Here is a 26378-nt window from a genome sequence, read left to right as displayed (position 1 = left end):
ATGCTACCTTGGTTTAAATTTTGTCGAAAATAAGCATATGTTGAGATACAGCTACCACTGCAGTTTTACAGACCACACAAATATACTACCTACAGAAATGTACATAGACAGATCAGAAAGTTCTAACTGGATACGTTGTCGAGCAAGGCCTCTGTATGATTTTGGGTTCACAATGCTACCCTGAAAATAGCAACGTTAGCAATGCACCCAGCAAACAAGATTAGCTAGCATCTCTCCGCTGACAGAATTCAGAAATTTTAGATAGCTCGACTGAGAAATCCTGAACCAGAAGACATCTCTACACAAGTCCTGGCCTCAAATGTGATTACAAAAACTCCTATGTCAGATAATGGGTGGGAAATGTCAAGAGGCAAAGATCACAACAAGGTGTCGACTACAGTGGAGATTGCCTGAGGTCCTCCTCGCTCAAGTAAAGCCAATGCAAGATCGTGCTCATTCCAACTCCGAAGCCCAGACGCTATCTTCTTTAGCGTGTCCAGTTTAATGTCCCGCAACCATGACGGGACAAACTTCACCACCAGGAACACAAAGCGCGATACATATGCCTTCCAGGTGCCATGGTCACAACCCAGAAGAATGTGCCCATCCAATACACCCGCCATGAAATCCATATGGTTTCCCACCACTCGTGGCCTTCTTGACAGGAAAGACAATTTCATGACAGGAGAAGTTCTTTCCGCTCCCCAGAGCAGACTACCACAGAAGAAGAGCATGTTGGCCATGGCGTAACCTTGGAGTGTGCTTGAAACTGGTCCAGGGTCTTTCATACTCTCTTCTCGAGCTGATAGCAGCAGCGTAGGCAAGGTCTCCTCATACAATACCTGGACCAGAAGAGGTCCACCTGCAACACACAGGAGTCCCCCACCAAGCATCGCAACTTGATGCGCCATACATGCAGCGCTGGATAGTGGCGTGCGTCCTGATTTTAACTGTGGAGGGCCACTGGAAGAGAATCCATTTGCAAGTTTGTCAGCCCACTCAATGACTTGCTTCAGGATTACCTCACTCACAAAGTAGGTGTCATGGAATGTTCGACAAGTTCTCAGGTAAATGAAACCAGGAGCCATGGGAAGCTGAAGACCTTGGCCGGTGATTGCATCTCCCATTAAGGCACCAACTCCACGGTTTGCAGTAAAGTCAGACCCACTGCACGAGGACCGTAGAAAGGATGAGAAGCAACTTTGGATGAGCTGTGCAACTGCATCTTTATCTCTGCCGAATGGAGAACGCAGACAAGAGAGGATGATAAAGTCATGCCATCTTCTGACTTTCTGTGTCCATAAGGCTGCTATGATGGGCATACTTGGCCAGGAACTGCCCCCTGCGCAGTTCTCTAGTGCCTGGCCACTGATCGCATGGATATACTCTGAACTCTTATCAAGCTTAAATGTAATTGTTAAGCTGACCAGCGCAGCCATTGGTAAAGGAAGCATTGGTGGTACACCACCTGCAAAATGAAATAAAGAAACTATATTCATGAAGTGATATTAAATGGAATGAACTTAAAAGATCATATAATGATGGAGCTGAAATTTATCAGTAATTAGGTGTGAAGCAATGCAACTAAATTGATGCACAAGAATAGGATGCAGGTAATACGTGGATAGCAGCTGGGAATCTGAATGCCAGCAGATGCGAGAATTTCCTTTATTTCTGCTTCGATGGAATGAAGAGAAGCACCAGGACTAGGCCATTCAGTTCCATTCATCGGGACCATTTTCCAGATTCCTCGTGTAATTTCTGCTAAGAAGTAGCTAACAATTGCTGCAATAGAAGCTGGCAAGAAGTCCACAAGATCTCTCAAACCTGCAGCACATAAATAAGATTAAGACTTGGGGATCAAATCAATACGGTGACATGAAAGAAATGGAGTTTCCTCACTTGTAGTCAAGTCTCGGCTGGAAAACCGTCCATGAGCACATGCTGTAAGAACAGCTTCAAGAACAAAAGGAACAGCTTCTAAAAATTCCCATGCAGGAACTGTTGGCCTTTGGTAATCATCTGGTGTACTTACAGAGGAACCACTGACACTACTGCTAGAAGTGGATGAAAGATTGCCAGATGATACAACAGGTTTGTTCATTTTTCTGCAAATCATACTCAAAATCTTGTTTGCAACTTGATGAACAGGATTTTTGTTGCAAAGACCAGAAAGGGTTGAAGCTATGCAAGCTTGATTCTGAAAATACCAAGCCCTTAACTTGGGGAAAGAATCAATATAAAGTGGTTGAGCAGGAACCTCATTTAATGGACCTATGTTGTTGCTAGAGTTTCTACTACTGGCAGATGAATTTGCAAAGTCAATATGGTTATTGCGCATTAACAGCAGGTAGTCCAGAGTAAGCTCCAATCTAACTGAGCCTCCACGTCCAGCTAGACAGTATTCTTGTGGGGGTTTATAAAATTTCCACAGTCGAAGAAGACAAAGAAATGCACAAGAGAAGACCGAATAAACTGATATTTCACCAACAATGGCAGGCTTGTGGTTAGATGGAGGTGGTATGGACCCAAAAACTTCACAGATTGGCATTAAAGCTGCAGCAACATCTGGAACCTGTATTTTACAAATAATAAATGGTATAAATACATATAGGTGCAGACATGGAGTTAGCATAATAGCTAATATGATATAGACATGAAAATAATCATGTATCATGTAATGAATGTGTGTATACCATTATGCTAGTCATAAGTAAAATATTAATATATGGTTTCAGTATATCATGTACAATGGCTCTCACAAAAAAAAAAGATATGGGGACCAAACGACACGGTAAGCTATGGCAGTCATTAACTGTTAGCAACAACAAATGATAGACATTACAGCTTACTGCAACAACAACTACAAAAGAATAAGAAGATAAAATGTTAGCAATGAGAGGCAAACTGTAGAAGATTTGAAATTGAGGATATATAAGACTACACAAGATCAGCTCCCATGTTTAATAATTTGCCTGTGGCCTTACAGCAGCTGCATTGATTTGTAGGCAGTTCCATAATTTTTACTTTGAGGAGAAGTGAAGAACAAATCAGGAGGATATTTTTTTCCCCTTTCAGAAGATTAAAATAAAGGAACTATAATGAATAAAAAAACTATGCAAAACATTCACCAGTTTGATATTTTGAGAATAAATTGTGCAGGTGATAGTACATGATGTATTGCTCACCATTCCATACAAAGAAATAATGTGGATAGCATCACCATAAGAAATACCAAGCAAGAGTGCATTTAATGTAGACATCTGAGCAAGGTAGTGGCTCATGCTGCCCTGTGTTGAGGAATTTGAGGGCAATGGAGGTGATAATAGCTTGACCACCATGCGGACCACATATTCCTGAGACGACAAGTAAAATTTAAATAATCATCATTTTAGGTTAAAAAGTATGCAAGTGCAAATGAACCTTTTTGGCTTGCTCATAAGCACAAGGTCAAATCAGGGGCATGACCACTTGTAAGCGTGCAGTAAGATAAGGCATACATCATATAGGAAAGAATAGGAAAGACGAATTTGCATGTGGACATGGCCATGGCAGTAGTAGACACATCAAATGCGATTGAATTGTATTTCAGTTAAATTGTATCAATAAGGTGAGATTTTTTTAACCATATGAACATAAAAGTTGAAATGGCAATATAAACAATTTCCAAACTTCTTTACACAATATAATTAATCTAAAATAAAGGTACCTGGATATTCCAACCACAAACAAATGATGCACCACAAAGAATTTTTGCAGCAGCTGATTTTTCCTCCTCTGAACCATTTAATGCTATGTGATATAACCTATCCAATTCTGTGGTGCTGAAACAGAATTTCAAATTAAGGCAGGAACATGACAATGCCAGTCAATAGACCAAAAAAATGAGCATGAATTGGGAAATAAAAAGAATCATTGAATCGAGAAGAATCAGCTTAAAAATGGAGTTCCTAAACGTGAAGTGCTAGTCCTAGTGTCTTTTCTAAAATTCAAGCTCCAATTGTTTCAGAGTATATCTTAATGTTTACGTTGTTTGGAAAATGGCAGAAGCGTTACACATTTAAGTTATCATCTTGCTTGTGGCATTGGTTGTCTACACGCAGCAAAGTGGTAATAGGAAAAAGTTCCTAGCTGCAGGATAAGTGGTTCACTTGGCTACTATTCATTTGCTGGTTTTCAAGCAGGCTCTAACATGTGAAAACCAAAAGGTTGCCAAATAAGTGACCGTAAGGATATTGAGGTCATAGAGCAAGGAGATAGTAAAGATCAATGTAGATGGATCTTAGGAAAGGTTTGGGGATCTGTTCCCCCCAACTCTCAGAGTGTCGTCTCCCAGAGAGAAGTATTGATGGCTACGATTGAACTACTCCATCTCCAGGATAGTTTCCAATCGGACATTACAGGGCAATGCATGCACTGGAAAATGCTCTAATAATATGGATATCCACCATATCATACAGAGAGATGTAAGGAACTAATGTAGTTCTTCGGTTCAGATGAGGAACTTAGTAGCATCAATGATGTAAGTGTAACCATTCAAGGCCAAACTCCTAATGGTGAATGGCTTCGATTGAATTAAATTTCCATTTTTGTCATAAAAATATATAATTTCCTGACATGTAAACCTGGAAAGTTCAGCACACATTGGATTTTCTTTTCTTTTCTTTTTTTTTTTTGCATCCAACACACTTGACCTGAAGAATTCAGAGAGTTTGCTTAGCCAGGGGTATAACTCGTTGTGCAATAGGTAGTATTCTTTCTTAAAAATTGCAGTGCAGCAAACCAGCCCATAAAATTTATAATTTTCTATACTAAGTTACTCGCTGCTAGTATAACTGCATACCTTGAAGCAGGAGTAGCAATCAGAGCATCAATAAGTGGACCTGAAAGTGGTGCTCCTTGCATAAAGTTTAACCAGGGGGATTCTTGGGGTAATGTCGCATCTTTCAAATGCCCAGATGATACAACATAGCCGGGCCATAAGTAAGAAGATGTATCAATCAAATTCCTTGAAATACAGGCTTCAACTATAAGATGTAGCATATTCCCAACTGAAAAGGGATAGATGGTAAGAACAAAAGGCCTAAACAACTTTACATACAAAAATAAATATATTTGCATATAGAACAAAAAGGAAAAGTGGTAGTGCCAATCTATAAAAGATGTGAAAGAAAGAAAGATGCGAGTATTTGTGAACAAAGAAAGATTGTTATTTTAAAAAAAAAATCTCTACTATCACCACTAACACAAAGGCATGGATACTCGTGTCAACGAAGAAAAATGTGAAGTATATATAGACACGGAGAATATTATGGATAAGATCAAATCTCAATTGAGTATCAGAAGTGTACCAGTTTTTGTCGAAGAGTCATTTTGGCCCATCATGCCAGGGTTGCCACCTCCAGACTTATAGTTGGCCTTAAATGCTGCTGCTTTTGAGGCTGCAGCATTGGCTGCATTTACCACTGATGAAGGAGGTACTAGAAGTCCTGAATACTGGATCAAATCCTGGAGTGATGATACAAGTCCTGATGTTTTTGGAAGACTTTTGCTTCCTTGAGCTCCATGGACATCAGTTTCTTCTTTAAGAATTGCACCAATTGATAATGGAATAAGAGCTAATAGCATGCATAGTCTTGAATCTAGATGAGGAATTGGTCCTTCGAGAGGTTCTCTAGCCTATTTAGAACATTTACATGTGAGACACAATAGAAGTGTGTGTGTGTGTGTGTGTGTGTGTGTGTGTGTGTGTATTCAACAATAATAGCCAATACAGAAAAGGTCTATTTACCCGCTGTACAAGGCGAAGGGCAGAAATCCAAAGAGCTTTAAAGGTTTCCTGCCAACTCGCCTCATTAATTGCTTGGAGTGTCTTGGTCATTTCTGATTAAGAGCAACATGATATTAGTCAATAAAAACATGTTATCTCATAAAGAATTGACAGTAAGGCGGTGTTGGTTACAAAAACCATGTTCATCGACATTGCTAGCCAACATTTAAGATGAACTCACGGCACACAGATAGTTCAATGTATTGCAGCCATTTTAAAGAATGAATACAGAAAAACAAAGGCAAAATTTATGTCAATTAATCGGATTGTGTATGCACACCTTTCAGAACCTCGATAGCAGATATGGCGCTTAGATGTTTTCCATCAATTGCATTCTCAACATATATGTCAAATATAACCCAGCATGCAGCTCTCCCAGCTCCAGTAAACTGGCCCAGCATGGAGCCACCATATTTCATGTTACCAAGAACACCCAAAAGCCTTTTGTTGTTTGGTTGATAGGCTGTATTGCTAACCCTCCACATATTCATCAACAGATCATCAATTTTATGATTAGCAGTCAATAGTGTCTCCAATTCCATTTTGTGAGCTTCAACCAAGCTCAACCTCTGGCTTAACACACTGAACTTTTCAGGCCTAACCTAGAAAAACTGTCTCATTAGCAGGCATTTGTAATGTGCGTCACGCACAAAGTATGTCAGGAGAAAAGGTGTATTCTTTAAAGGTTCTTAGGAAATTTGCGATGATATGAATCAATAAAAAAAAAACTTAGAATTGGATATTTGGATAGCAATTTCCTCTAACTGAGCATGACTTACATGTTCAGGAATATCAAGCGCAGAAATGATTGGATCTTCCTATCAGCAACCATCATAATCAACACATCTAAAGCCATAACAGTGTTCTTCCGGCGTAGTTGTGCACGGTGCTCGTTTTGCTTCTCAGTTGAAACCCCTTTGACATCTAAGTCCATATCCTGTGGCCCTTCAATAGCGTAAATGCTCCCCTGCTCCTCTGTCAGCCCGGATGGAAAGCCACAGTCTTCAAGTGTGCAATCGATCAGTTTGGTGATTACAAACATCATAAAGAAAATGATGACATGTCCATTGTCGATTCCAGAAAATCCATAAATCTTTGACAGTTGCAAAGCATCATCGATGGACTTTGTTATCCTGAGGAAAAAAAAACAGCAATTCCATTTTAGCAACATCCAGCAGGATACAAGCGACTAGTACGTTCTGCTCTGTTGTTCATACTACAGAAGTACAGGCAATTGCAGTATACCCCTACTTTGAATTTGGCGGTGCAGGGTTTACAATTTTGTTGAAAACCGATCAAAAATCATGAGATTTCGTGATTTCGAGCCAGTTCAAAATTCAATCATAGCTACTGATTGTGCTGTGCCCTTGAGAAAGTTCATGACCGCACACTTTCCGATGTCACATTCCAAAGCAGAACTCTTACTTGTCTCGATTAGGCCCGGCCTCCATGGAGAGAAAGGAGGATGTGACGTTACTTCTCAGCAACTCCAGGTAGAGCCGGTACGCCTCAGGCTGCGCCCGCCGCTGCGGCAGCACCCTGCAAAAACCCACCATCGCCAAGGAGTCACTCACAAAATGCTTGGGAAGATCACCGAATCCGCGCCACGAACGAACTGGGAAAAGGGGACCCCCGCCGACCTCGGGGTGAGGAGCGCGAGGACGTGGAGCGGGCAGAGGAGGCGGGAGGCCACGGCGTGGCCGACGAGCTTCCACAGCGAGGGGGAGTTGTGCGCGAAGCAGAGGTTGGAGACGAGGATCCCGGCGAGGTCCGCGCTGGGGAGCCCCGCCCCCTCCCCGGCGACGACGCGGGCCACCTCCACCGCCCACACCAGCGGCTGGTCCCCACGCGCCTCCGACGCCTTCAGCGCCGCCATCACCCTCCTCTCCAGCTCCCCTCCCCCGCCCCCGGCGGGCACCATCGCCGCCGCCGCCGCCGTCGCCGCCACGGTGACGACGCCGACGAGGGTTTGGATTTGGAAATTTGCAACTGTGTCCTCCTCACGTGGATGGACCGCCCCTCTCGAGTCTTCCGATTCGTGCGGGCGGTGGCGTTTATGAAAATGGCGGGGCAGATCGATCTGGGCCGTCCGATCTGATCCGAGGGTCGGGCACGCCTGTCAGGTGGGCCCGGACGCGGAGACCGGACAAAATCATCGGGTGACTGTGACCAAGCACGAATGATTGGGAAAGAAATGGTGTCCCATGTAGTAAACCGTTATAGCTGTTGGCTCACAATGGGGAAAAAGAGTGGCACCTGTGTGTTCATCTTGTTGAGAATCTATGTGTATCGCTGTTACGTTTTCAATGGTTTTTAAACGGATTGATAAAATATGATGCTTAGGATTGTGTGAATTCATTTATTAGTGTGTTTTGTGCGAGTGATGGTGTGTTGATGTGGATTAGTTTCTCTGCGTAATAAAGTAGCACATGCTAAGGTTCAACGGATCTGGAGAGCTGTGGCCACGGCAGACGTATGAGCTGACGCAACGTTTTTTTCGTGTTTGTCATTTGTGAGACCAACGAACATAGTAAACCTTTGCTATAGTCATTTTTCAGATCTTGCGCCCGCTTTAAGCTTCCCTTTACAATTGTTTTGTGCTTTGTCTCTTTGTTGACGTAGAAATAAAAATTGGGTAAATTGGAACCATGCCATTATAAATTTGCAAAGTTTGAGATATGTCATCGGTATCTCAATGACATCTAGAACCCACATGAGTCAATGACATGTGGGTCAGGATGACATATCTCAAATTTTACAAAATTATAATGGCATGGTTCCAATTTTCCTAATAAAATTTCATAGCCGATGTAAGTTGGTTTCGAATGCCACGTTAAAATGACACTTGTTTCTTCTATGTTGTCTAATACTATATCTCTATTAAAATATTATCATCTAGTGATAGATGAACACATTGTATTTAAATTTAGAGTGTTAGGATATGTCACATAGATATCAATATTTTGGGACTTCAAAAGTGTTTTAGTGCAATTAAAGTTAAACAGTTGCACAAGTTCTCTTTTTTGATTTCAACGAAAAAATGTCGAGCCGCTTGATATTTTCCATGTGTTTCGGTAGGGTCGGGGCGATCGATATGCAACCAAAACAATCACGCTCACTGGGACTGACAGAATCATCGAGTTGGTCACTCGTTCAATGAGAAATGATGGTCATCACACGATGCAAAGACCAGCTGCTAATGGATGATTAACACGTTGTCCTTCCTTGTAACCCCGCCGATAAGAACGTTGACCTTTTGTAAAAAAAAAACAAACAAACTTCGTCAATGACACACTATTATAAAGTGTACTACTAGCAGTGATTCAGTACTGACATGACAGTATGACACATTGACACTTACGACAAGTTTAATAGTATAGCCAATTAATAGCTGCAAATTATCTATAGCTAATATAATATACAATTCATACAATAGTTGTTTACTATAGTATTAATATCTGATCATACCTGTCATACACACATTACGTATTGGAGTCCGTACTGCTCTTATCTCTATTCATTTATCTATTTAAAATATATATTTATAGCTAGCTTATAGGCTGCTATTATACATGCTCTTACGGTAGTAGGCCGTAACAAACTGGTAGCTCGTCCATGGGCCATTGGATTTTCTGATACCGGCCTGTGGCTAACAGCCCATCTGTCTCATCCATTTTTCACAATTGTGTTGGGCTAGTGCGCGACTGGAAGGCCTTTTGTTATGGAATAATTTAATGGCCCTCCCTCATCTCTTGCTCCCGATTAAATCACCTCTCTCAACAGTAAAACCAAATAAGTTTATTATGTTGTGCACCAGTTTTGAAAGACGAGAGAAGTGTTATACCCAATTTTACGGTTGAGTGAGACGATTCAATAAACAGAAAGACAAGAGGGAGACAAACAGACTTATTCCTTTTGATATCTACTGAGGCCCAATATTGGTGTCACTCAGCCTTTCGCCACAGCCCAGCAAGTCTCACGCCGAACTGGGCCGTATATACGGCCTGTGGGCACACTGGCGCTACTAGCTAGTACTAGTGTGATGTGCTAATATGCTATGCTGTGGTACCTTTTGTATTCCTACAAATTTACTGCAGCAATTTTTTTTGTGTTTCAATCAGGAATGTAAATGAAGTAACGACCTTTTTTTAATAAAAAAAAGACAGATAAACAAGTTGCCAAGCATTTTGGGGACCTGCATGGCTCCTTATATTCTACAAAATAACAACTGTAAAATTTTTGTGTTTCACTTTCAATCAGGGTCCTAACATGGAGTAGTAATATCCTCCAGGAAAACAAGTTACCGAGCAATTTGGGTGCCTCCATTTCCATGCAATGCAAGCGTGAAAGTGACCATGTTATTTTCAACTTTTTTCGCCCAAATATTGAAACAGATAATTTGCTTTACGCTTCAAAATATATGTTGTCTCAACAAAATTTTCTTCTACTCTATTACTTGGACAGCTTGTATTCAGCTATTTGATAATTTTATTTCTTGAATTATTTAGTTTACCTATCTATCAAGTTGATAAACCACAGCAATATAATCCACCCAATAATCTAAATGAAACATAAGGATTGCTATTGAAAGGGAAGATAAAAACCAAACACCGAATTTTTAAGGTTGACGTGAAAGTTAGAGATAGCTAGGGTCAAGAACATCCACATCACTATTCGCTAGATTAGCAAGCGTACGTCCATGTAGATGTATAATATCAACACCACCTCACCACACAACAAGTTGTGCGAATGAAGGCCACAGAAAACGAAACTCAGGCCCTGCACTGCATTCCGATGCACAAAACAGGCACTAACAGGGATAAGGTCGTAGCTGCAACAAAAGTGGAATTGCCTTGCCTTAAGCTTAAAAAGATTACACCGAACCTACTGATCTTGGCTGCGATCTAGTATTGGCTAGTGCCTTCTCTTACGTCTTTGTTTTCAGAACTTCAGAAGCCTGCAGTACACAGTGAAAAATGTTGAATTTCATACTAGCAAATCGGTGTGAATTGAACTTGACTTGAAAATTCAATGGAAGCTTTTATCTTCATCAAAAACTAGTGAGGAAACTTATTAGTGTAGTCGTAAAGGGCGTGTGGTTTCAACCCCGATGTTCCGTATTCAATCCCTAACACGTTCATAATTTCTACTTGAAAAAATGTTTGGAGGGACTTCTTCAGTGAGGAAACTTACTAGGTGAGGGTGAGCGGATGCCATGGCTACCCTGGATGGAAGAAGTGGTCAGGCGCCAAAGACGGTGATCCCCTGCATCATGCACTTGAACTCGCCGAAGTCGACGCGGCCGTCGCTGTCGCGGTCGACGTTGCAGATCATCTCCCGCACGTTGGCCAGGCTGCCGGCCTCCGGCATCCCGAGCTTCTTCAGCACCTCCTGCAGCTCGGAGGCGGAGATGAACCCGTCGCCATCCACGTCGAACACCTTGAACGCCTCCTTCATCTCCTCGTCGCCGCCGCCGCCGCCGCCGCCGTCCTCGGGGACGTCCAGCGAGCCGAAGAGCGCGTCGCCGAGGGCGCGGTGGAGGGACTCGAAGTCCTCGAACCGGAGCCCCGCCGCGCCGTCGGGGACGTGGGCGCCGACGGTGGCGGCCAGGCCGGCGCGGTCGGCCTCGAGGCCGAGCGCGTCCAGCGCCTGCGCCAGCTCGTCCACGGTGATCTCGCCGTCGCCGTTGCGGTCGAACAGGTCGAACACCCTGCGGAGGCGCACCGCGTTGAGGCTGCCGTTCCGGAGCCGGAACGACGGCGACGGCGCCTTCCCCAGCGACGGCCTCACCGCCGCGACGCTCTGCTGCTGCTGCTGCTGCTGCTCGCCTTCCATTATCGGTCGCCCTCGATCCGTGGCAATTTCTCTATTTCGGAAGATGCGCGTCGAGTGCGCGGCGAGGCTCTCGTCGTTTATAGCAGCACAGAGCGCGACGCGTGCGGCCGGGGGACGCGGAGGCGGAGCAGTTTTTTTAGCGACATGTCAGTTTCTTTTCTTCTTCTTTTTCCCCCGGGAAATTGATTGCCTACCATACCCATCTCCATTTTAAAGCGCCATTTAATCTGAGAAATTCCATCGACCTTAATTACCTTTGCTTTCTTTGTTGCAAGAACAATCACACTCGCTCAAACTACTCCCTTCACATGCGCATTTCAGTTCGTTTTCAGGTTAGATCGCCGAATTCTAGCCAGTAGGCACCATCTGCCAACTACTTCTGCATTGGCCACTTGATCAAAACCCTCCAAACACGCTGTTATTATGTGCCTTCCTTCAAATGGGATTTGTTAAGATGTGTTAGGTTTGATTGGGGTACAATAGTATCTCACGTGCTGCCATTAAGCTTGGATCTACTAGCAATTTTGTCTTATGTAATTACACAAACAGTCGAGAATTAAGCGAGGAAAAAAAAAGGGTGCAGAGTTAATTGCGCGGGGCAGAGCAGAGACAAGGACAGAGCAATGCAACTTCTATGCATTTCCTTGCCTGTAACCGAGAAATGGCAGCACATACAACTTTGCTCCGTTCTCAAAAGAAAAAACTCAAGTGCTCCTGAAAACCTGTATACTCCAGTAGTAAAGCGATGCTTTGTCGTAGAATCTCTGCCTGCCGCGTGACCTGCTGCAGTTGACCTCTTTTTCTTTCAGAATGCAACCAAGTCTTCCTTGTTTAAAGCTTGAGGAGCAAATGCTGGGCAGTCCCACATCATAACCAACAGCTTTCACCCACTGTAATAGTCAATAGATGAGCCTGCTATCAGTTCAAAACCTGATGCCATATTTAAAAATATACTACCTCCATTTTTTAATAGATGACACCGTTGACTTTTTCTCACATGTTTGACCGTTCGTCTTATTCAAAAAATTTACGTAATTATAATTTATTTTGTTATGAGTTGTTTTATCACTAATACTACTTTAAGTGTGATTTATATCTTATACATTTGCATAAAATTTTTGAATAAGACGAATGATCAAACATATGAGAAAAAGTTAACGGCGTCATCTATTAAAAAACGGAGAGAGTATTTGTTAAGTTTATAATAATTAAAACTTGATTTTCATCTTCATTAGTTGTGATCGAGGCCATACTCGTAGAACGGTTTGCACTATACCTCATTTTCTCTTAATCTCCTCTTAATGTGGATTAAGTTGTCAGCGCGCCTAGACGCTCATGCCGAGTGGGTGGCTGTCGGCTACTTGGCTGTACAACTACTCCCTCCGTCTCATAATATAAGGGTTTTTGCTTACAACATTTGACCCCTCGTCTTATTTAATTTTTTTTAAAATTATTATTTATTTTATTTGTGACTTACTTTATTATCCACAATACTTGAAGCACAACTTTTCATTTTTTATATTTAAAAAAAAATAAATAAGATGAGTGGTCAAACGTTACAAGTAAAAACTCAAAATCTCTTATATCGTGGGACAGATGGAGTAGTCTAGTGGTCTACATGCATGCAACTAAATGAAGCTCAATCCGTGAGAAGAATGGGGGCCACCTGAACCCTGAGTCATTTTCTCCATGACAAGCACTCAATGCTCAACTAACCCTGCCCGACGCGTCAAAATTATGTTTGTCACGACATTCGGGAGCTATAATGATTATCAAACGACCTTAGAGAAAAGTTTAGCTTGTAAACTACAAAAATATAGTCGAAACCTAATACTATCATAAGATATACAAAATAGATGTGTGAAATTTATTCACGTCATCATCAGTAGTGAAACTTCTGTTCTACTACATCATAATAGTTAATTTTAGGAATGAATATTTTACTAATTGTGATGTGGATAAATCTCATACGTCTATTTTCATCAGGAATGCTACTGGGCGAGCGATCGCCTAGGGAGATCAGTTTTGCGCCCCCTCCCTTCCCTCCCTCCACCTCTCCACCTTGTTTCCTTTTTTGACACCGCATTACTTTCTTATTTTAGTAAATTTATACACCTAAAGTTTACACATCTAAAGACCAAAAATTTATAAGTCAAAAGTTTATATATCCGATTCAAATTTGAATTTGAATTTAAATATTTATATATATATAGTATTTCTATACATCTAAAATTTATACACCCAAAGTTTATAGACCTAAAGTTTATAGGTCAAAAGTTTATATACCCGTTTCAAATTTGAATTTGAATTCAAATATCCGATTCAAATTTAAATTTGAATTTTTTTCATATATATTATTTCTATACATCTAAAGTTTATACACCTAAAAAGTTTATAGACCTAAAATTTATAGACCTAAAGTTTATATACCCGATTCAAATTTGAATTTGAATTATATCTGATTCAAATTTAAATTTGAATTCAAATATTTTCTATATATAGTTTCTATACATCTAAAGTTTATACACCTAAAGTTTATAGACCCAAAGTTTATAAGTCAAAAGTTTACATACCCGATTCAAATTTGAATTTAAATTCAAATTTTTATATATAATATTTCTATACATAAATTTTTCTAACTTTTGTTTTTCAAAAAAAAATTGTGTGGTCTACTATAGTAGAAAGAGGAGAAGGGGAGGAGGAATAGGAGAGGGTAGGGAGGAGTATAGGGGGAGGGGGGCCGGATCCTAGGCGATCGCGCCCCCCTATTTTCATTCATCGATAGTTTCTAGGTTTGCCAGTTACACTGCATATTATCCGCTGTAAAGTAGGCCTCCTTAGCATATGGGCCGAATTTTGAACTAAAATCCCGGCCTACACACATGGACAGGCCTGTATTTCGGCCTATAATTTAAATGGGCTGAAAGCCGCTGCGCACAAAGGCCGAAATTTACTAATCAAATCCAGCCCAATCACACTTGGACCGCACTTTCTTGAGCACAAGGCGCACGCCGTGCTCGGCCTCCACGATGAGCTTGTGCGCCGGCGAGTGCACGTACTCCGGCGACAGCGCCACCTCGAACCTGCAGAGCACGAGCGAGAGGAGCACCTTGAGCTCTGCCATGGCGAAGGTCTGGCCGAGGCAGGTGCGCGCGCCGGCGCCGAACGGCAGGTACGCGTGCAGCGGCGGCCGGGCGTCGGCGAACCGCGCCGGGTCGAACTCCGCCGCGCCGGCGCCGCCCCCCCACAGCTCCGCGTCCAGGTGCAGCGTCGAGACCGGGACGTAGATGTTGACGCCCCTCGGCACGCGCACGCCGCCGAGGCTGAGCTCCCGCAGCGCCTGCCGCGACACCACCGCGCCCGCCGGGTACAGCCGCAGCGTCTCCTGGATCACCATCGTCAGCTGCAAATTAAACAGCACGATCATATCAGCTTCGGCGAGCTTCAATGCCAACAATTTGATGCGTGTCGGCGGCGTACGTTCTTCATCTTCTGCAGTGCCGGGAAGTCCGGCGACCGTCCGCCGCCGCCGCAGCACGCCGCCTGCACCTCGTCTCGCACCCGGTCCTGCCACTCAGGGTGAAGCGCGAGCAGCATCAAGCACCACGCGGCGGTGACCGCCGTGCTCTCGTACCCGGCGAAGTAGATGTTCTTGCAGTTGTCCACAACGAAGTCCTCGGCCGCGGCGGCGACCTCGCCGCCGCCACCGCCGCCGCCTCTGGCGCTCCGGAGCATCGCGCTGAGGAGGTTGCCACCGTCCTCCTCCCCGTTCTCTCCGACGAGGTCGAGTATCAGGGCGCGGACACGCCCGTTGAGCCGCCACGCCGCGCGGCCGCTCGCCTTCGGGAAGAGGAAGCTGAGCCCGGTCATCTCGGCGAGCAGGTTCTGCTTCTTGGTGGACACCGTCTTCTGCAGCTCCCTGATCATGTCGAAGATCTGCTTGCCTTTCACGTAGCTGCTACCGAAGCATGTCCTGGAGATCACATCAGCAGAGTATGCCCTGATGTCATCGTCAATCATCAGGTCCAGTGCATTCCCGCCACTTCTGTCAATCCTGTCTTCCCATGAACTGACTAGGACCTGTGCCGAGTCCACCATCAGATCGACCATACCCTACATGATCACATTTGCATATTAAGAGACACTAATTTGTTAGTGAAAATACATCAGATCGATCGATCATTTGCAAACTAAGCTTGCAGATGTTGTTTGGAAGATTAATTAACGAGCCAGTGATTTTACTATCCTTGAGAAGATACACCGACCTTGACCTTGTCGGGGAAGAACTCGGGGGCAATGAGCTTTCTCTGGTGAGCCCAGGCGTTGCCGTTGGACTTGAGGATGCCCTCGCCGAAGAGAGGCTGGTGCGTGGCCTTCATGTACGAGCTCTTGCCGAGGTCCAGCGACACGCACAGGCTCAGCTCCCGGACTATGTCCGGCCGGCTCACGTGCAGGAACACCATGTTCCCTACTGAATACGTGAATACCGGGCCTAACACCAAGAGCAAAATTAAGATGCACCAGTCGGTTACAAAGCTTTCAAACTATCCCTTTTATCTAAACATGTGCTTGGAAATTGAAAGTACACGCTATATTCTTCGTTCCCTTTACTGAAAGAACTAAAAAGAAATTAGACTAGAAAAAAATTAAAGCGATTTGTAATATGAAATGAAGGTAGTAATATACCATTAGTCTACTTGGACGAATGTTCACAACATGACAAAACTACACTAGCTGACATGAAAGCTGGGTAGCTCCTCCATTGACGCTAGCGGATCGGGAGGACGGATCAAATCCACATCAAAGAGTCACACACCTGCACTAGCTAGCTGCAGTGCGCGCAGGTCATTTATGAACAGGAGTACACCGCACGTATGCCTGGAGCCGTTTAATTTGCTCCAAACTGGGGGCATGTTTATAATTTGCTGGTTCATGTGAGCTGAGATCGTGCTGCTGTTTGCTAGTTACATGAACTTCGCTATCAATCGACGAGGAAAATATATTTCGATCGATCACGTCGTGCAATCGGCCGGCTATCTAGACAGTCGTACAGTGGCTGGCTGTGCGTGCAACGCTGGCAAGCTACGATTCCTGAAAAGGACACAACTTTCCCGTGGTAATGACATACCATGGCAAATCTCTCTATCGCTAGCTCGTCGATGGAACTCGGTGCAATTAAATGAAGCAAACCCAGACACAGTACAAAACACCACAGAGACTGCCCATGATTCTGACGGCTCAATAATGCTATGGCTGTGTTTAGATATATGGGATAAAGTTTTGATATGTCACATCGGATATATGGATGCATTTAAAGTATTAAACGTAGTCTAATAACAAAATAAATGATATAATCCGTCTGTAAACCGCGAGACGAATTTGTTAAGCCTAATTAATCCGTCATTAGCAAATGTATATTGTAGCACCACGTTGTCAAATCATGGCGCAATTAGGCTTTAAAGATTCGTCTCGCAATTTATACGTAATCTGTGCAATTAGTTATTTTTTCGTTTATATTTAATACTCAATGCATTTGTACAAACATTCGATGTGATAGGATGTAAAATTTTGCTAGGGGATCTAAACATGCCCTATATTGCACTACTGGTATCAATTACTTCCTCTGTCTCATTCTAAATATAGTTGTGGGTTTTTTTTCAACGTTTGACCGTCCGTTTTATTTAATTCTTTTTATGATTAATATTTTTGTTGTTATTAGATGATAAAACATGAATAACACTTTATGAGTGACTTGTTTTTTTTTAATTTTTGTAATAACTTTTTCAATTGATATGAATGCTCGAAATCGACAACTACCCTAAAGGAGACGGCTCCTTGTTTGGTGCATATCACTTAGTAAGTCATAAGAAAATATTTAATAATATAGATATAGTAGTATCGTTATACTTAAATGCATGTTTAAATTCTACTTGCATAGATTAAAAAATAAATTTGACTTTACATATATGCAGTATTTACAGTCAGCATGCAAAAACGAGGGATAGATAAACTTTCCTATCAGCATGCATATGCTTTTGTTGCTCTATTAATGAACGGACGTATAGTATACGTACTCTGAAACTTTTCATATATAGTAGTAGTACTCCACTATTTACTTTGTAGAAAGAACCAAATCTTCACTATATATATTTAAATCCATTCATTACCGAAAGTTGGAAATGATTAATACTAATGATTATTAGTAATTAAATCGATTGATTACAGCCGTTGATTACTCCTTTACCACCGGGCAGATTCTTCTTCCTTACACACACATGACCTAACTATCTCCTTTCTGGGAGCAGGGAGATTAAGCTAATGAAGATCCATGGCAGCCAAAATGGGATCAGTCATTTGTTAGCAAATAAAGCTAGATGTGAATCCTTGTCAAATGTTTGGCTAGGAAACAGTTGTAATTTCATCATGCATTTAGCGCGTGTTGACGCCATATATGAGTAATATATCTCCTTTTCCCCTAAAAAAACTATCTTAAAAATCTGGCGCAATTTTTTTTTAAAAAAAATCAAATATAGCAAAGGTACAATCACATTATAACTTTCCTACATGAATCTTATAGCAGTTCTAACGGTCCAAAAATCAAAAGTTTTCTTTCAAAAAAAAAAATGTCGCAAGAAACCTAGCAATTCTGTTATTATTCTTTTCTTGTTCTAAATCAGGGTGAGTTCTGTTTTATGTAGAGGCAGGAAGACGAAGATCACACAGCATGGGCAGAGCAGTAGTAGCATGCAACCAATCAAACAGCAGCTAGCAGGGATATATGATCGTTGATCGATATACACGTGCGTACCGTATTGTTTTCTCCAATTCTCGTAGAAGGGGAAGACGGCCTGCCGGTAGTCGTGCACGATGTCGCCTTCTTGTCGTCCTTCTCCGGTAGCCTTGCCGCCGGCGGCGGCGGCGGCGTGGCTCCTCATGTCGGCGAGGTTGCCGTAAGGGAAGGACGGGGTTGGGCCGCCGATCCCTTGTCTTCTCAGGTGGGCGCGGAGCCTCTCCGGCGCCAGCCACAGGACGTAGTAGAGGTACGCCGCCACGCCGCAGCACAAGCTCGCCGCCGCCATGGCCGCCGCCACCACCACCACCATGTCGATATCTCGATCTGATGATTTTTCTGACGTTGATGTATGCAAGATGGAAGACAGAGCTTGGCTGGCTGGCTTGCTTTTAGCTGGTGGAGATGGAATGAAACTGTGTGTACGATCGAGCAGTGCAGGGCAGGGCAGGGCAGGGCAGGCAGGAGGTACAGCTAGAGTTCGATCGATGAAATGCCAACTTTGGGAGGCTGGGAGTAAACGTACGTGCGGCGAGGCCGGCCGTTTCGCCGCGGGGAAGAGACAAATATCACGCCCGGGCCCACCTCGGGTCGACTTGGAAAGTACGTACCACTAGCACACAGATTCTCAACCATGTGTCAGGTCATCTGTAACGGGTTACGGAGAACCGTTACGGACTCACTCATCTGTAATGAGTGGTATAGACGGCCGTTACGGATGAGCATCCCAATCTTCATCCGTTATAGATGATATGTCACGTATATAGCTGTTACATTGTAACATGTGCTCGAATCGTTACAGATGATATTCTTCAGTTGGTATAGACAGGAGCGGATCTACCATAGGTTTAAGGGATCTCGAGTCCCCACTACCGATGTTAGGAACATAAGAGCTCCCACTGAGGCTCCTCTAAAATTATTTGTCATATATCTAGGGAAATAGAGGTTTATGTTTTATCTAGTTTATTCAGTTAGCTCCACTATTTTCTCTGGATCCATCACTGGTTATAGATAACTAGATATATGCTAGGCTATCAATATTTTTTTGGGCGTGTTTACATAGGGAGTGTGTTCGTACGTGGCGGATTAGCTAACTGGGAGCTTCATTTGTAAATCCGCATGTCGAAGGGTAAGTATAATTGTGGCCTTTAACTTGAAAAATTTACTGACAGTAAGTATAATTACGTACTGAAAAAAATAAATAACTTATCGCGTTGCGTTCTAGTGAAGCTATGTGTGTTGATTCGTTAGTTAGAACATCTAATCAGAAGATAGATATTGATTTTCCCCCCAATTGGTACAAATTGGACCGCATCTGAAAACGTTATTCTAGTACTTTTTAACCAGCATCATGTACATGAATTACAATAGTTAAGACGAAAACGAACGGTTTTATGGCTTTGATTTTTTCTACCCAATTCTTTTAGTCAATTTTCGAGTGGGAACATCGTTTTTTAATCGATCACCGGTTTTTGCATAGGTGGTTTTTCAAGGCATGGTTGTTTTTTCTTAATGCAAAAAAAGAAATGTTGTTTTCTTTTTCTTTGAGAAAATATGATGGTTCGGGAGGATTGGAAAAGGACGAGTCCGCGGTAAAGAAATCATCGGATTTGTACCGATGTTTTTTAGCCACATTTATTTTGCTTTACTTGAGAAAGTGTGATGGTTTTGGAGGAGGATAATGACTCTGCTTTTAAAAGTAGTAGAGAATAGGGTTTACGATTCTAACGAAATCCGGTCGGATTTCACGAAATTTCGATGTTTCGACGAGGCTCGAAAGTAGAAACCGTCTGAGATTTCGAGGAGTTTCATTCAAATTCAAATTTGAATTGATAAAAAAAAATCTTATAAATACTATGATATTCATAGAACCTATTGGGATATAATTTTTTTGAAAAAAAGATGTATTATGTGTATTTACTGAAATTTACATCAGGAAAGAAAAAAATTTCAGCAAATTACCTCTATTACAAATTACTGATTGAAATTTCGATGATTTTGATCAGAATTTCGCTAAAACTTGTCGGCAAACTCAGGGAATTTGTATTCAAATTTTAGTTTATGAAATTTATTTGGAATTTACCGGTTTTCTACCGAATTTCGCGAAATTCCGAATTTCGCCAGTGCCCGAAACGAAAGGGCCTGTCGGAATCGTAAACCTTGGTAGAGATAAAGCATGTTTCTATGTTATTGTTTTTTACGAACTGTGTCGAACGTAGAATTGTGCTGCTGCACCTTGAGCACGTTATGTGCAACCCGCAGCGGCACCCGGAGATGCGCCGCCGTAGCAAGTGTGTAGAAGTCACCGAACGAACACCTGGGAGGGATCTTGTTAGGGTAAACACACGTCGGTTTGTTCTAGACTCGGCAGCCTAGTTACGATGTCATCTAACGTCGTAGAGACAATATATGACAAACAATTGGGGGATTTGAGAATAATAGACTTGGGATAGATAGCAAGAAGGGGAGAGATATAGAATATACATGGTTTAGATACTAAATTGATTTGACGATTATTAGTTGTTGTTTCAATCAGTCTTGGTCCCCTTATATTTATAGGAGTGGCGAACTTGTTTTTAGGGTCTTTCCCATATCCAATTATGCTCATGAATCAGTTATGAAATCTCGATCTAAAACAAGGAAACACGAGAAGTATCTAAATTAGACTCGGACTCTATGCTGAAGGTCTGATCGTCTGGATACATGCGGTCTGATCGCAGTGCATTGTTCGATCTGATCGGTCACGTAATGACGGTTAGACTGGTCTTCGCTGAAAAGTTCTGATATTGTTTCATTTTGGTTAAAGCTTGCTATAACTTGTCTCCAGTGTAAAATTTGGTTATCAACACAACACGTGGTTGTTTGTTTACTTGAAAAGTGTGATGATCTAGGAGAAGGATCGGAGGATTCCGCGAGAGATAACACTGGTTTCTGTGCGAGTGGTTTCAGAGAAGAAAGATGACTCTGCTTCTTCCTGTCTGGCTATTGCCATGCATCTTGCATGCGTACACAAGTAGTGATAGATTGATAGTGCAGCAGCTACGTATACAAGCTAGACCTGTTAAGTAATTTACTCAACCTTTTTTTTCTGTCTAAAAAAGAAATAGTTACATATATACTCCGTGTAACGAAGTGCGTATGTGCGAACACATGTTTGATGGGCGATTAGAGTATCATATTATCATGGAACAAAGTACATTGGGTTGGGCACTTTGAAGACACGGTCGCCGACGAAGTCACCCTGCAGATCGCTCCACTGGTCACCCACATTGCCGCGTATCCTGTACCCCTCCTCCATCAGCTGCATTCTCATCGCCGACTTGAACACCACCGCGCTCATTCCCCGGTACTCCGCGCTTCTGCATATAATAGATTTAATTTTGAACGTAATATCCTGATTGTTCAAGTTATCATGCTCAAAATAAACGAAACCACTAAAATTATGTATTTGGTTTAAAAGTCAATACTGAAAATAGACTAACAAAATTAACTCTTAAAATCAACTTTAAAATTTATTAAGCATGCAGACGGTGAGAGGCTACCTACAGCTGATGAGATTGGCACACGTACGTGCAAATCATCGAAACTGCGAGCTACTCCAGATTGCAGTCCACACAAATTCGATGTACTTACAAAAAAATATCCTTTGACGCACTGTGCCGTCGAAAGCAAATTAGCAATCAGCTATATCTTCTAGTACTAGTTGTCTGCAGTTGAGAATATATGCTAATTATCCAGCTCCCTGTTTTCTTATTCCATTATCATGATCTTGCACGAAATGTGTCGTGGCCATGAGGACGAGAAACTGGCACGATCGATCTCGTACAGTGCGACGTACACACACCATGGAAATGTCTGTCCCCTTTTAGGCTGGCTGATTGGTGACTGACGCTTACCCCCGTTTGCCAAATATGGAACATGGGCCTTAATTTTTTTATTCTTTTGGGCCGTTCGATCCAGTACTACTAAGTTAGGCCCAATATGGGTATGTATTAATTTAGGCCCAATTATGTTTTCTGATGATGTTTTTATACTTTATCCGTTTCAAAATGTTAGACACCGTTGATTTTTTAGCACGTGTTTGGTCATTCATTTTATTAAAAAAATTTAAGTAATTATTTATTCTTTTAATATCATTTGATTCATTCTTAAATATATTTTCATGTACACATATAGTTTTACATATTTCACAATTTTTTTTTAATAAGATGAATGGTTAAACATGAGCTAAAAAGTCAACGGTGACAAACATTTTGAAACGGAGGGAGTATATTATTGTGTCTACCTCATGATGAGCCGGTCGTAGCCGGCGAAGCCGGCCGCGGCGAGGTTGGCGGCGGTGCTGGAGGCGAGAGTCTGCTGGTCTCGGCCGGAGAGGATGAAGACTCTGAATCCTCTGCCTCTGAGCATCTGGAACAGCTGCGCCATGCCAGGTACCCCCGGGCAGATCGCCTTGCTCGCCCACTTCTTGAACGCCACCGGATCATACGCCCTGCATCCACATCGATCGATCATCAAGCAATTGGAGTAATTAACAGTTACTCCCTCGGTTTCAGCTTATAAGACGTTTTCACTTTATTCAAAATTAAATTATTTTAAGTTTGATTAAATTTATAGACAAATATATAATATTTATAATACTAAATTAGTTTTTATCAAATCAATAATTGAATATATTTTTATAATAAAATTTTTTAGGTTGAAAATGTTACTACTTTTCTCTACAAATTTAATTAAAGTTAAAAACATTTTAACTCTGACAAAAGTCAAAACGTTGTGAACTCAAACAGGATGGAGTAATAGATTACACGTATGTTAGCTAGTCTGATCAGTGATCAGTGATGACAATCTCACAATCTCTGTACCCGAATTGCTTTGCCTGGTAGTAGAAGAGGTTGGACAGGCACGTGTCGTCGACGTCGAACACCCAGGCGTCGAGGCCGTCGTCGCCGGCGGCGAGCTGGGCGGCGTAGGCGGCGATCTGGTCGGCGACGCCGGCCACGTCGCGGGCGTACTGCCCCCACGCCATGTATCTCCAGACGTAGCCGACGCACGGCGGCGGCACGGTGGGCCAGTTCTTGGCGTTGTTGGCCTCCACCATCACCCGCCAGCTGAGGCAGTACGGCTCGTCGCCGGCCGCCGGCGGCCAGAACGACCACGCCGCGCCGCCCTCCACCGCCGCAACCACCAGCAGCAGCACGGCGAGAGCGGCCATGTCGTCGCTCGCAGACAGCGAGATGGAGAGAGATCGAGAGGTTGCAATGCATGGATTTTATGGGCGACGCGCGCGCACGTACGTACGCGCGCTTTAATCCCGTGCTGCCTTTTGGTCGACAATTCCCTGTGCAGAAAGCGAGCGATGCTGCTGGATTAAACAAAGCGTGTGCATGATCTCAGCGACGAATTAGCGCAAAGATATCGTCCAGATTAAATCGGCCTCGTTTTCTTTTGGATTAGGTCCCAGCTACTGAGTGAATCCACCTCACCCACGCCGTCCTGATGCGTGTGTTTGCCACTGCATGCGCCATTTGCGCTTTGCACTTCGCATTACGTACGTGACAAACGTGGACTCAATCGACTGAGGCATGCAGCCCCAGTCAGCAACTGCGCATGCTGTACATACGCCTCTTCAGTTCACCCTGGAGAAACTTTAAACTGAAATTAATTAACCAGAAGATCGATTACAGTTACATACACCAACCAACTAGTTCATTCCCAAAAATACATCATTTGAGCATGGGATTAGTATATTTGTCCATAAGAAAATGCTTGATAGAAGAGGGAGGATGTGTGCAGCTGATGTATGCAGGGTCCATTAATTTGCTCTGATAAATTAAAGCAATGGCTACTAGAGTGGAGTGGGTGCCCATTGGACCATCCTAGCAGCAGCAATACGAGCTTAAAGGAAGTAGAAGGCTTTGTAGTCGCCGTGTTAAGATTTGCAAGTTGACATTTTTCGCCTAGATGGCTAGTTCGATCGAGCAAAGGGGGATGAAGCTTCGTGCAACGTACTAGGAATGGAGCAAAAGTCACCTCTCCCTTTTTGCCGCTGTCTTCCTGTCTGCTGCTCGTCGCTGATGCATGTATCGTATCGTGCGTGTAAATTGTGTAAGCACACATGTACTAATCCGCATGAATGATCCAACAATGAGAACGATCGATGCAGACATGAGATTGTGTCTGATCCTGCATGCCAGGGTTTCACTTATCGCACGATAATCGCGCGATTATCACGGTTATCGCGCTTATCACAGGGGTACGATAGGGGAAACCGGCGATATGTTTGGATGAATTTTGACCAAATTCAAAATTCCGGAAAAAAATAAAAAAAAACTGAAAAAATTCATGGATATAGTTCTTGATTTGTAATTGCCAATGGTGAAGAATTTTTTTGAAATAGAGTAAGCTAAATTCAAATTTGAGGGTAAAACCAAAAATGGTTTACAAATTGAAAAAATAAGAGGATATTGGGCCTTAAGTATCCTACATATTCTTCCAATTATTCTCAATTTCTAGTTTTCTACACATATTTAACCGTATTTTTGATTTTTTTTTTATCCTATTTATTTTACATTTACATGATTTCAGCTACACAGCCCGCGATAACAATGCGAATATCGCGGTTATCGCGGTAAACCGTGCGATTATCGTGGTGAAACCGCGAAACCGACGAGTTTTGAATTCAAATTTTTGGATGTGATTTTTGTGCGATTTTAGACGATTATCGCACGATTATCACGGTTATCGCGCTACCGCGGAGTGGCGATAACCCCGGCCCAAACGATAAGATAAACCCTGCTGCATGCGTCGTCAACTGGCCCAAGATCGATGGGAAAACTTTGGTTTTTGTGACAGGAGTGCAGCAGCTATGGCTAGCTAGAGGTCAAACCCTGCATTAGTTTTCCACTGGGAAAAAAAAGAGATTCGGTGGTGCTTACTGGAGGTGCTACCACTGAGCAGCAAATAGGAAAACAAAAGATCTGCTCCGGTACAATAAAAAATACCACGAGGTACTAGTACCTCACGGTACTAAGTCATTTTCGTTCGTTGGATCTAACAATACACATCTTGTCCAGCTAAATCCAATGATCGGGAACAATTTAGTACCGTGAGGTATCGGTACCTCGAGATATTTTTTTATGGACCGGAGCAAATCTTGAAAACTAAATAAGAATGAACTGAACCATGAACAGAAGAAGCCACTATCCAAGCTACACTTGCAATGGCATACTGGCCGGCAGACAGGCGGGGAGTTTGTTAATCAATTGATCGATGTCCATATGGTGTTTGTGTCAGCGATAATGCGCCTCCTAGATCCGATACATTATGGTCGTGGAGATCGATCATGGCTGTTATTTCAAATTAAACACAGATGACATAGATCATGCATGCAGATGCAGTGCAGGGACCAAAAGCTAGTAGCTATAGCTAGCAATCTAGCTAGGCAGAATGGATCGATCCAAGTTGTTTGTTGGTGGTCACTGGTCCATCGAGGAGGTAAAGGAAGAGCACTGTTGTTAGGTTGTTGGCTGTTGCTGCCTTGAGACGTAGGCATGTGTACAGAGATTGCCATGACGAGAACGACTTGTTTAATCAGAATCTTCAGAGGATGGCAGCCACACAGAGAAGACATTTTGTGAGGAACAATTAGCTGAACGGACGGGATGCCAGTGTTGGGGAAGAAGAACATCTGTGCATATATTGCTGCCGTGATATCCAGGAACAGCATGCAGACAAGGTAGCAAAAGAAGCATCCCCCGGCTCGCCGGGCGAGCATAAAGGAGCAATGGAGGGAGTAATTAACAGGGAAATTGCAGGTGGCTTTGATTCATTGATTGTGAGGAAGGAAAAAAGTTGGTTGATGACAAAAAGTTGGGTAGGGGCCGGCCTGAGACATGATCCAACAGCTCCAGTTTTTGGTCT

At 42.8% G+C, this 26378-nt stretch overlaps 4 protein-coding genes across 5 annotated transcripts; all 4 read right to left on the bottom strand.

Annotated features, from left to right (window-relative positions):
• Positions 1–239: 239 nt before the first annotated feature.
• On the bottom strand, positions 240–7854 carry LOC4344305 (mediator of RNA polymerase II transcription subunit 33A). Its single transcript, XM_015791580.3, has 12 exons — positions 7471–7854; positions 7256–7369; positions 6610–6963; positions 6111–6427; positions 5792–5883; positions 5352–5679; positions 4844–5051; positions 3710–3824; positions 3189–3356; positions 1903–2575; positions 1621–1827; positions 240–1468 (listed from the first exon to the last, which is right to left on the bottom strand). The coding sequence occupies exons 1-12, from the start codon at positions 7749–7751 to the stop codon at positions 378–380; spliced, it is 3948 nt and encodes a 1315-aa protein (XP_015647066.1). The 5' UTR covers positions 7752–7854; the 3' UTR covers positions 240–377.
• A 967-nt stretch (positions 7855–8821) lies between these two features.
• LOC4344304 (probable calcium-binding protein CML24) lies at positions 8822–11717 on the bottom strand. 2 transcript variants are annotated; one of them, XM_066312007.1, is made up of 2 exons: positions 11024–11714; positions 8822–9083 (listed from the first exon to the last, which is right to left on the bottom strand). In XM_066312007.1, exon 1 carries the CDS (start codon positions 11663–11665, stop codon positions 11072–11074), a length of 594 nt encoding a protein of 197 aa, XP_066168104.1. In that variant the 5' UTR covers positions 11666–11714; the 3' UTR covers positions 8822–9083; positions 11024–11071. The 2 variants fall into 2 exon arrangements, with proteins under 2 accessions (XP_066168104.1, NP_001409220.1); NM_001422291.1 differs by lacking the exon at positions 8822–9083 and adding an exon at positions 10428–10787 and having other exon boundaries at positions 11024–11717.
• A 2672-nt stretch (positions 11718–14389) lies between these two features.
• LOC4344303 (cytochrome P450 714B1) lies at positions 14390–18981 on the bottom strand. The gene is made up of 4 exons (NM_001422290.1): positions 18474–18981; positions 15931–16157; positions 15146–15778; positions 14390–15068 (listed from the first exon to the last, which is right to left on the bottom strand). The coding sequence occupies exons 1-4, from the start codon at positions 18766–18768 to the stop codon at positions 14619–14621; spliced, it is 1605 nt and encodes a 534-aa protein (NP_001409219.1). The 5' UTR covers positions 18769–18981; the 3' UTR covers positions 14390–14618.
• A 2480-nt stretch (positions 18982–21461) lies between these two features.
• LOC4344302 (acid phosphatase 1) lies at positions 21462–23694 on the bottom strand. The gene is made up of 3 exons (XM_015790003.3): positions 23321–23694; positions 22741–22947; positions 21462–21814 (listed from the first exon to the last, which is right to left on the bottom strand). Exons 1-3 carry the CDS (start codon positions 23668–23670, stop codon positions 21637–21639), a joined length of 735 nt encoding a protein of 244 aa, XP_015645489.1. The 5' UTR covers positions 23671–23694; the 3' UTR covers positions 21462–21636.
• Between the last annotated feature and the right edge of the window lie 2684 nt (positions 23695–26378).

The sequence above is a fragment of the Oryza sativa genome, chromosome 7, assembly GCF_034140825.1.
Source record: "Oryza sativa Japonica Group chromosome 7, ASM3414082v1".
NCBI lineage: Eukaryota > Viridiplantae > Streptophyta > Magnoliopsida > Poales > Poaceae > Oryza > Oryza sativa.
The sequence above is the reverse complement of the archived record's forward strand: the minus strand, read 5'-3'. Positions and strand labels throughout refer to the sequence as shown.

Excerpts from the sequence above, each read along its gene's own strand:
- LOC4344304 (NM_001422291.1), bottom strand. The coding sequence starts at position 11,665 with ATGGAAGGCGAGCAGCAGCAGCAGCAGCAGCAGAGCGTCGCGGCGGTG.
- LOC4344303 (NM_001422290.1), bottom strand. The coding sequence starts at position 18,768 with ATGGTGGTGGTGGTGGCGGCGGCCATGGCGGCGGCGAGCTTGTGCTGC. Across the intron at positions 16,158-18,473 it reads GAATTGGAGAAAACAATACG|GCCCGGTATTCACGTATTCA; the intron begins GTACGCACGTGT and ends TCTTGGTGTTAG. Across the intron at positions 15,779-15,930 it reads TCTTCCCCGACAAGGTCAAG|GGTATGGTCGATCTGATGGT; the intron begins GTCGGTGTATCT and ends GTGATCATGTAG.
- LOC4344305 (XM_015791580.3), bottom strand. The coding sequence starts at position 7,751 with ATGGTGCCCGCCGGGGGCGGGGGAGGGGAGCTGGAGAGGAGGGTGATG. Across the intron at positions 5,680-5,791 it reads CCCTTCGCCTTGTACAGCGG|GCTAGAGAACCTCTCGAAGG; the intron begins GTAAATAGACCT and ends TGTTCTAAATAG. Across the intron at positions 2,576-3,188 it reads TTATTTCTTTGTATGGAATG|GTTCCAGATGTTGCTGCAGC; the intron begins GTGAGCAATACA and ends TGTAAAATACAG.
- LOC4344302 (XM_015790003.3), bottom strand. The coding sequence starts at position 23,670 with ATGGCCGCTCTCGCCGTGCTGCTGCTGGTGGTTGCGGCGGTGGAGGGC. Across the intron at positions 22,948-23,320 it reads TACCAGGCAAAGCAATTCGG|GGCGTATGATCCGGTGGCGT; the intron begins GTACAGAGATTG and ends ATGTGGATGCAG. Across the intron at positions 21,815-22,740 it reads TACGACCGGCTCATCATGAG|AAGCGCGGAGTACCGGGGAA; the intron begins GTAGACACAATA and ends TATTATATGCAG.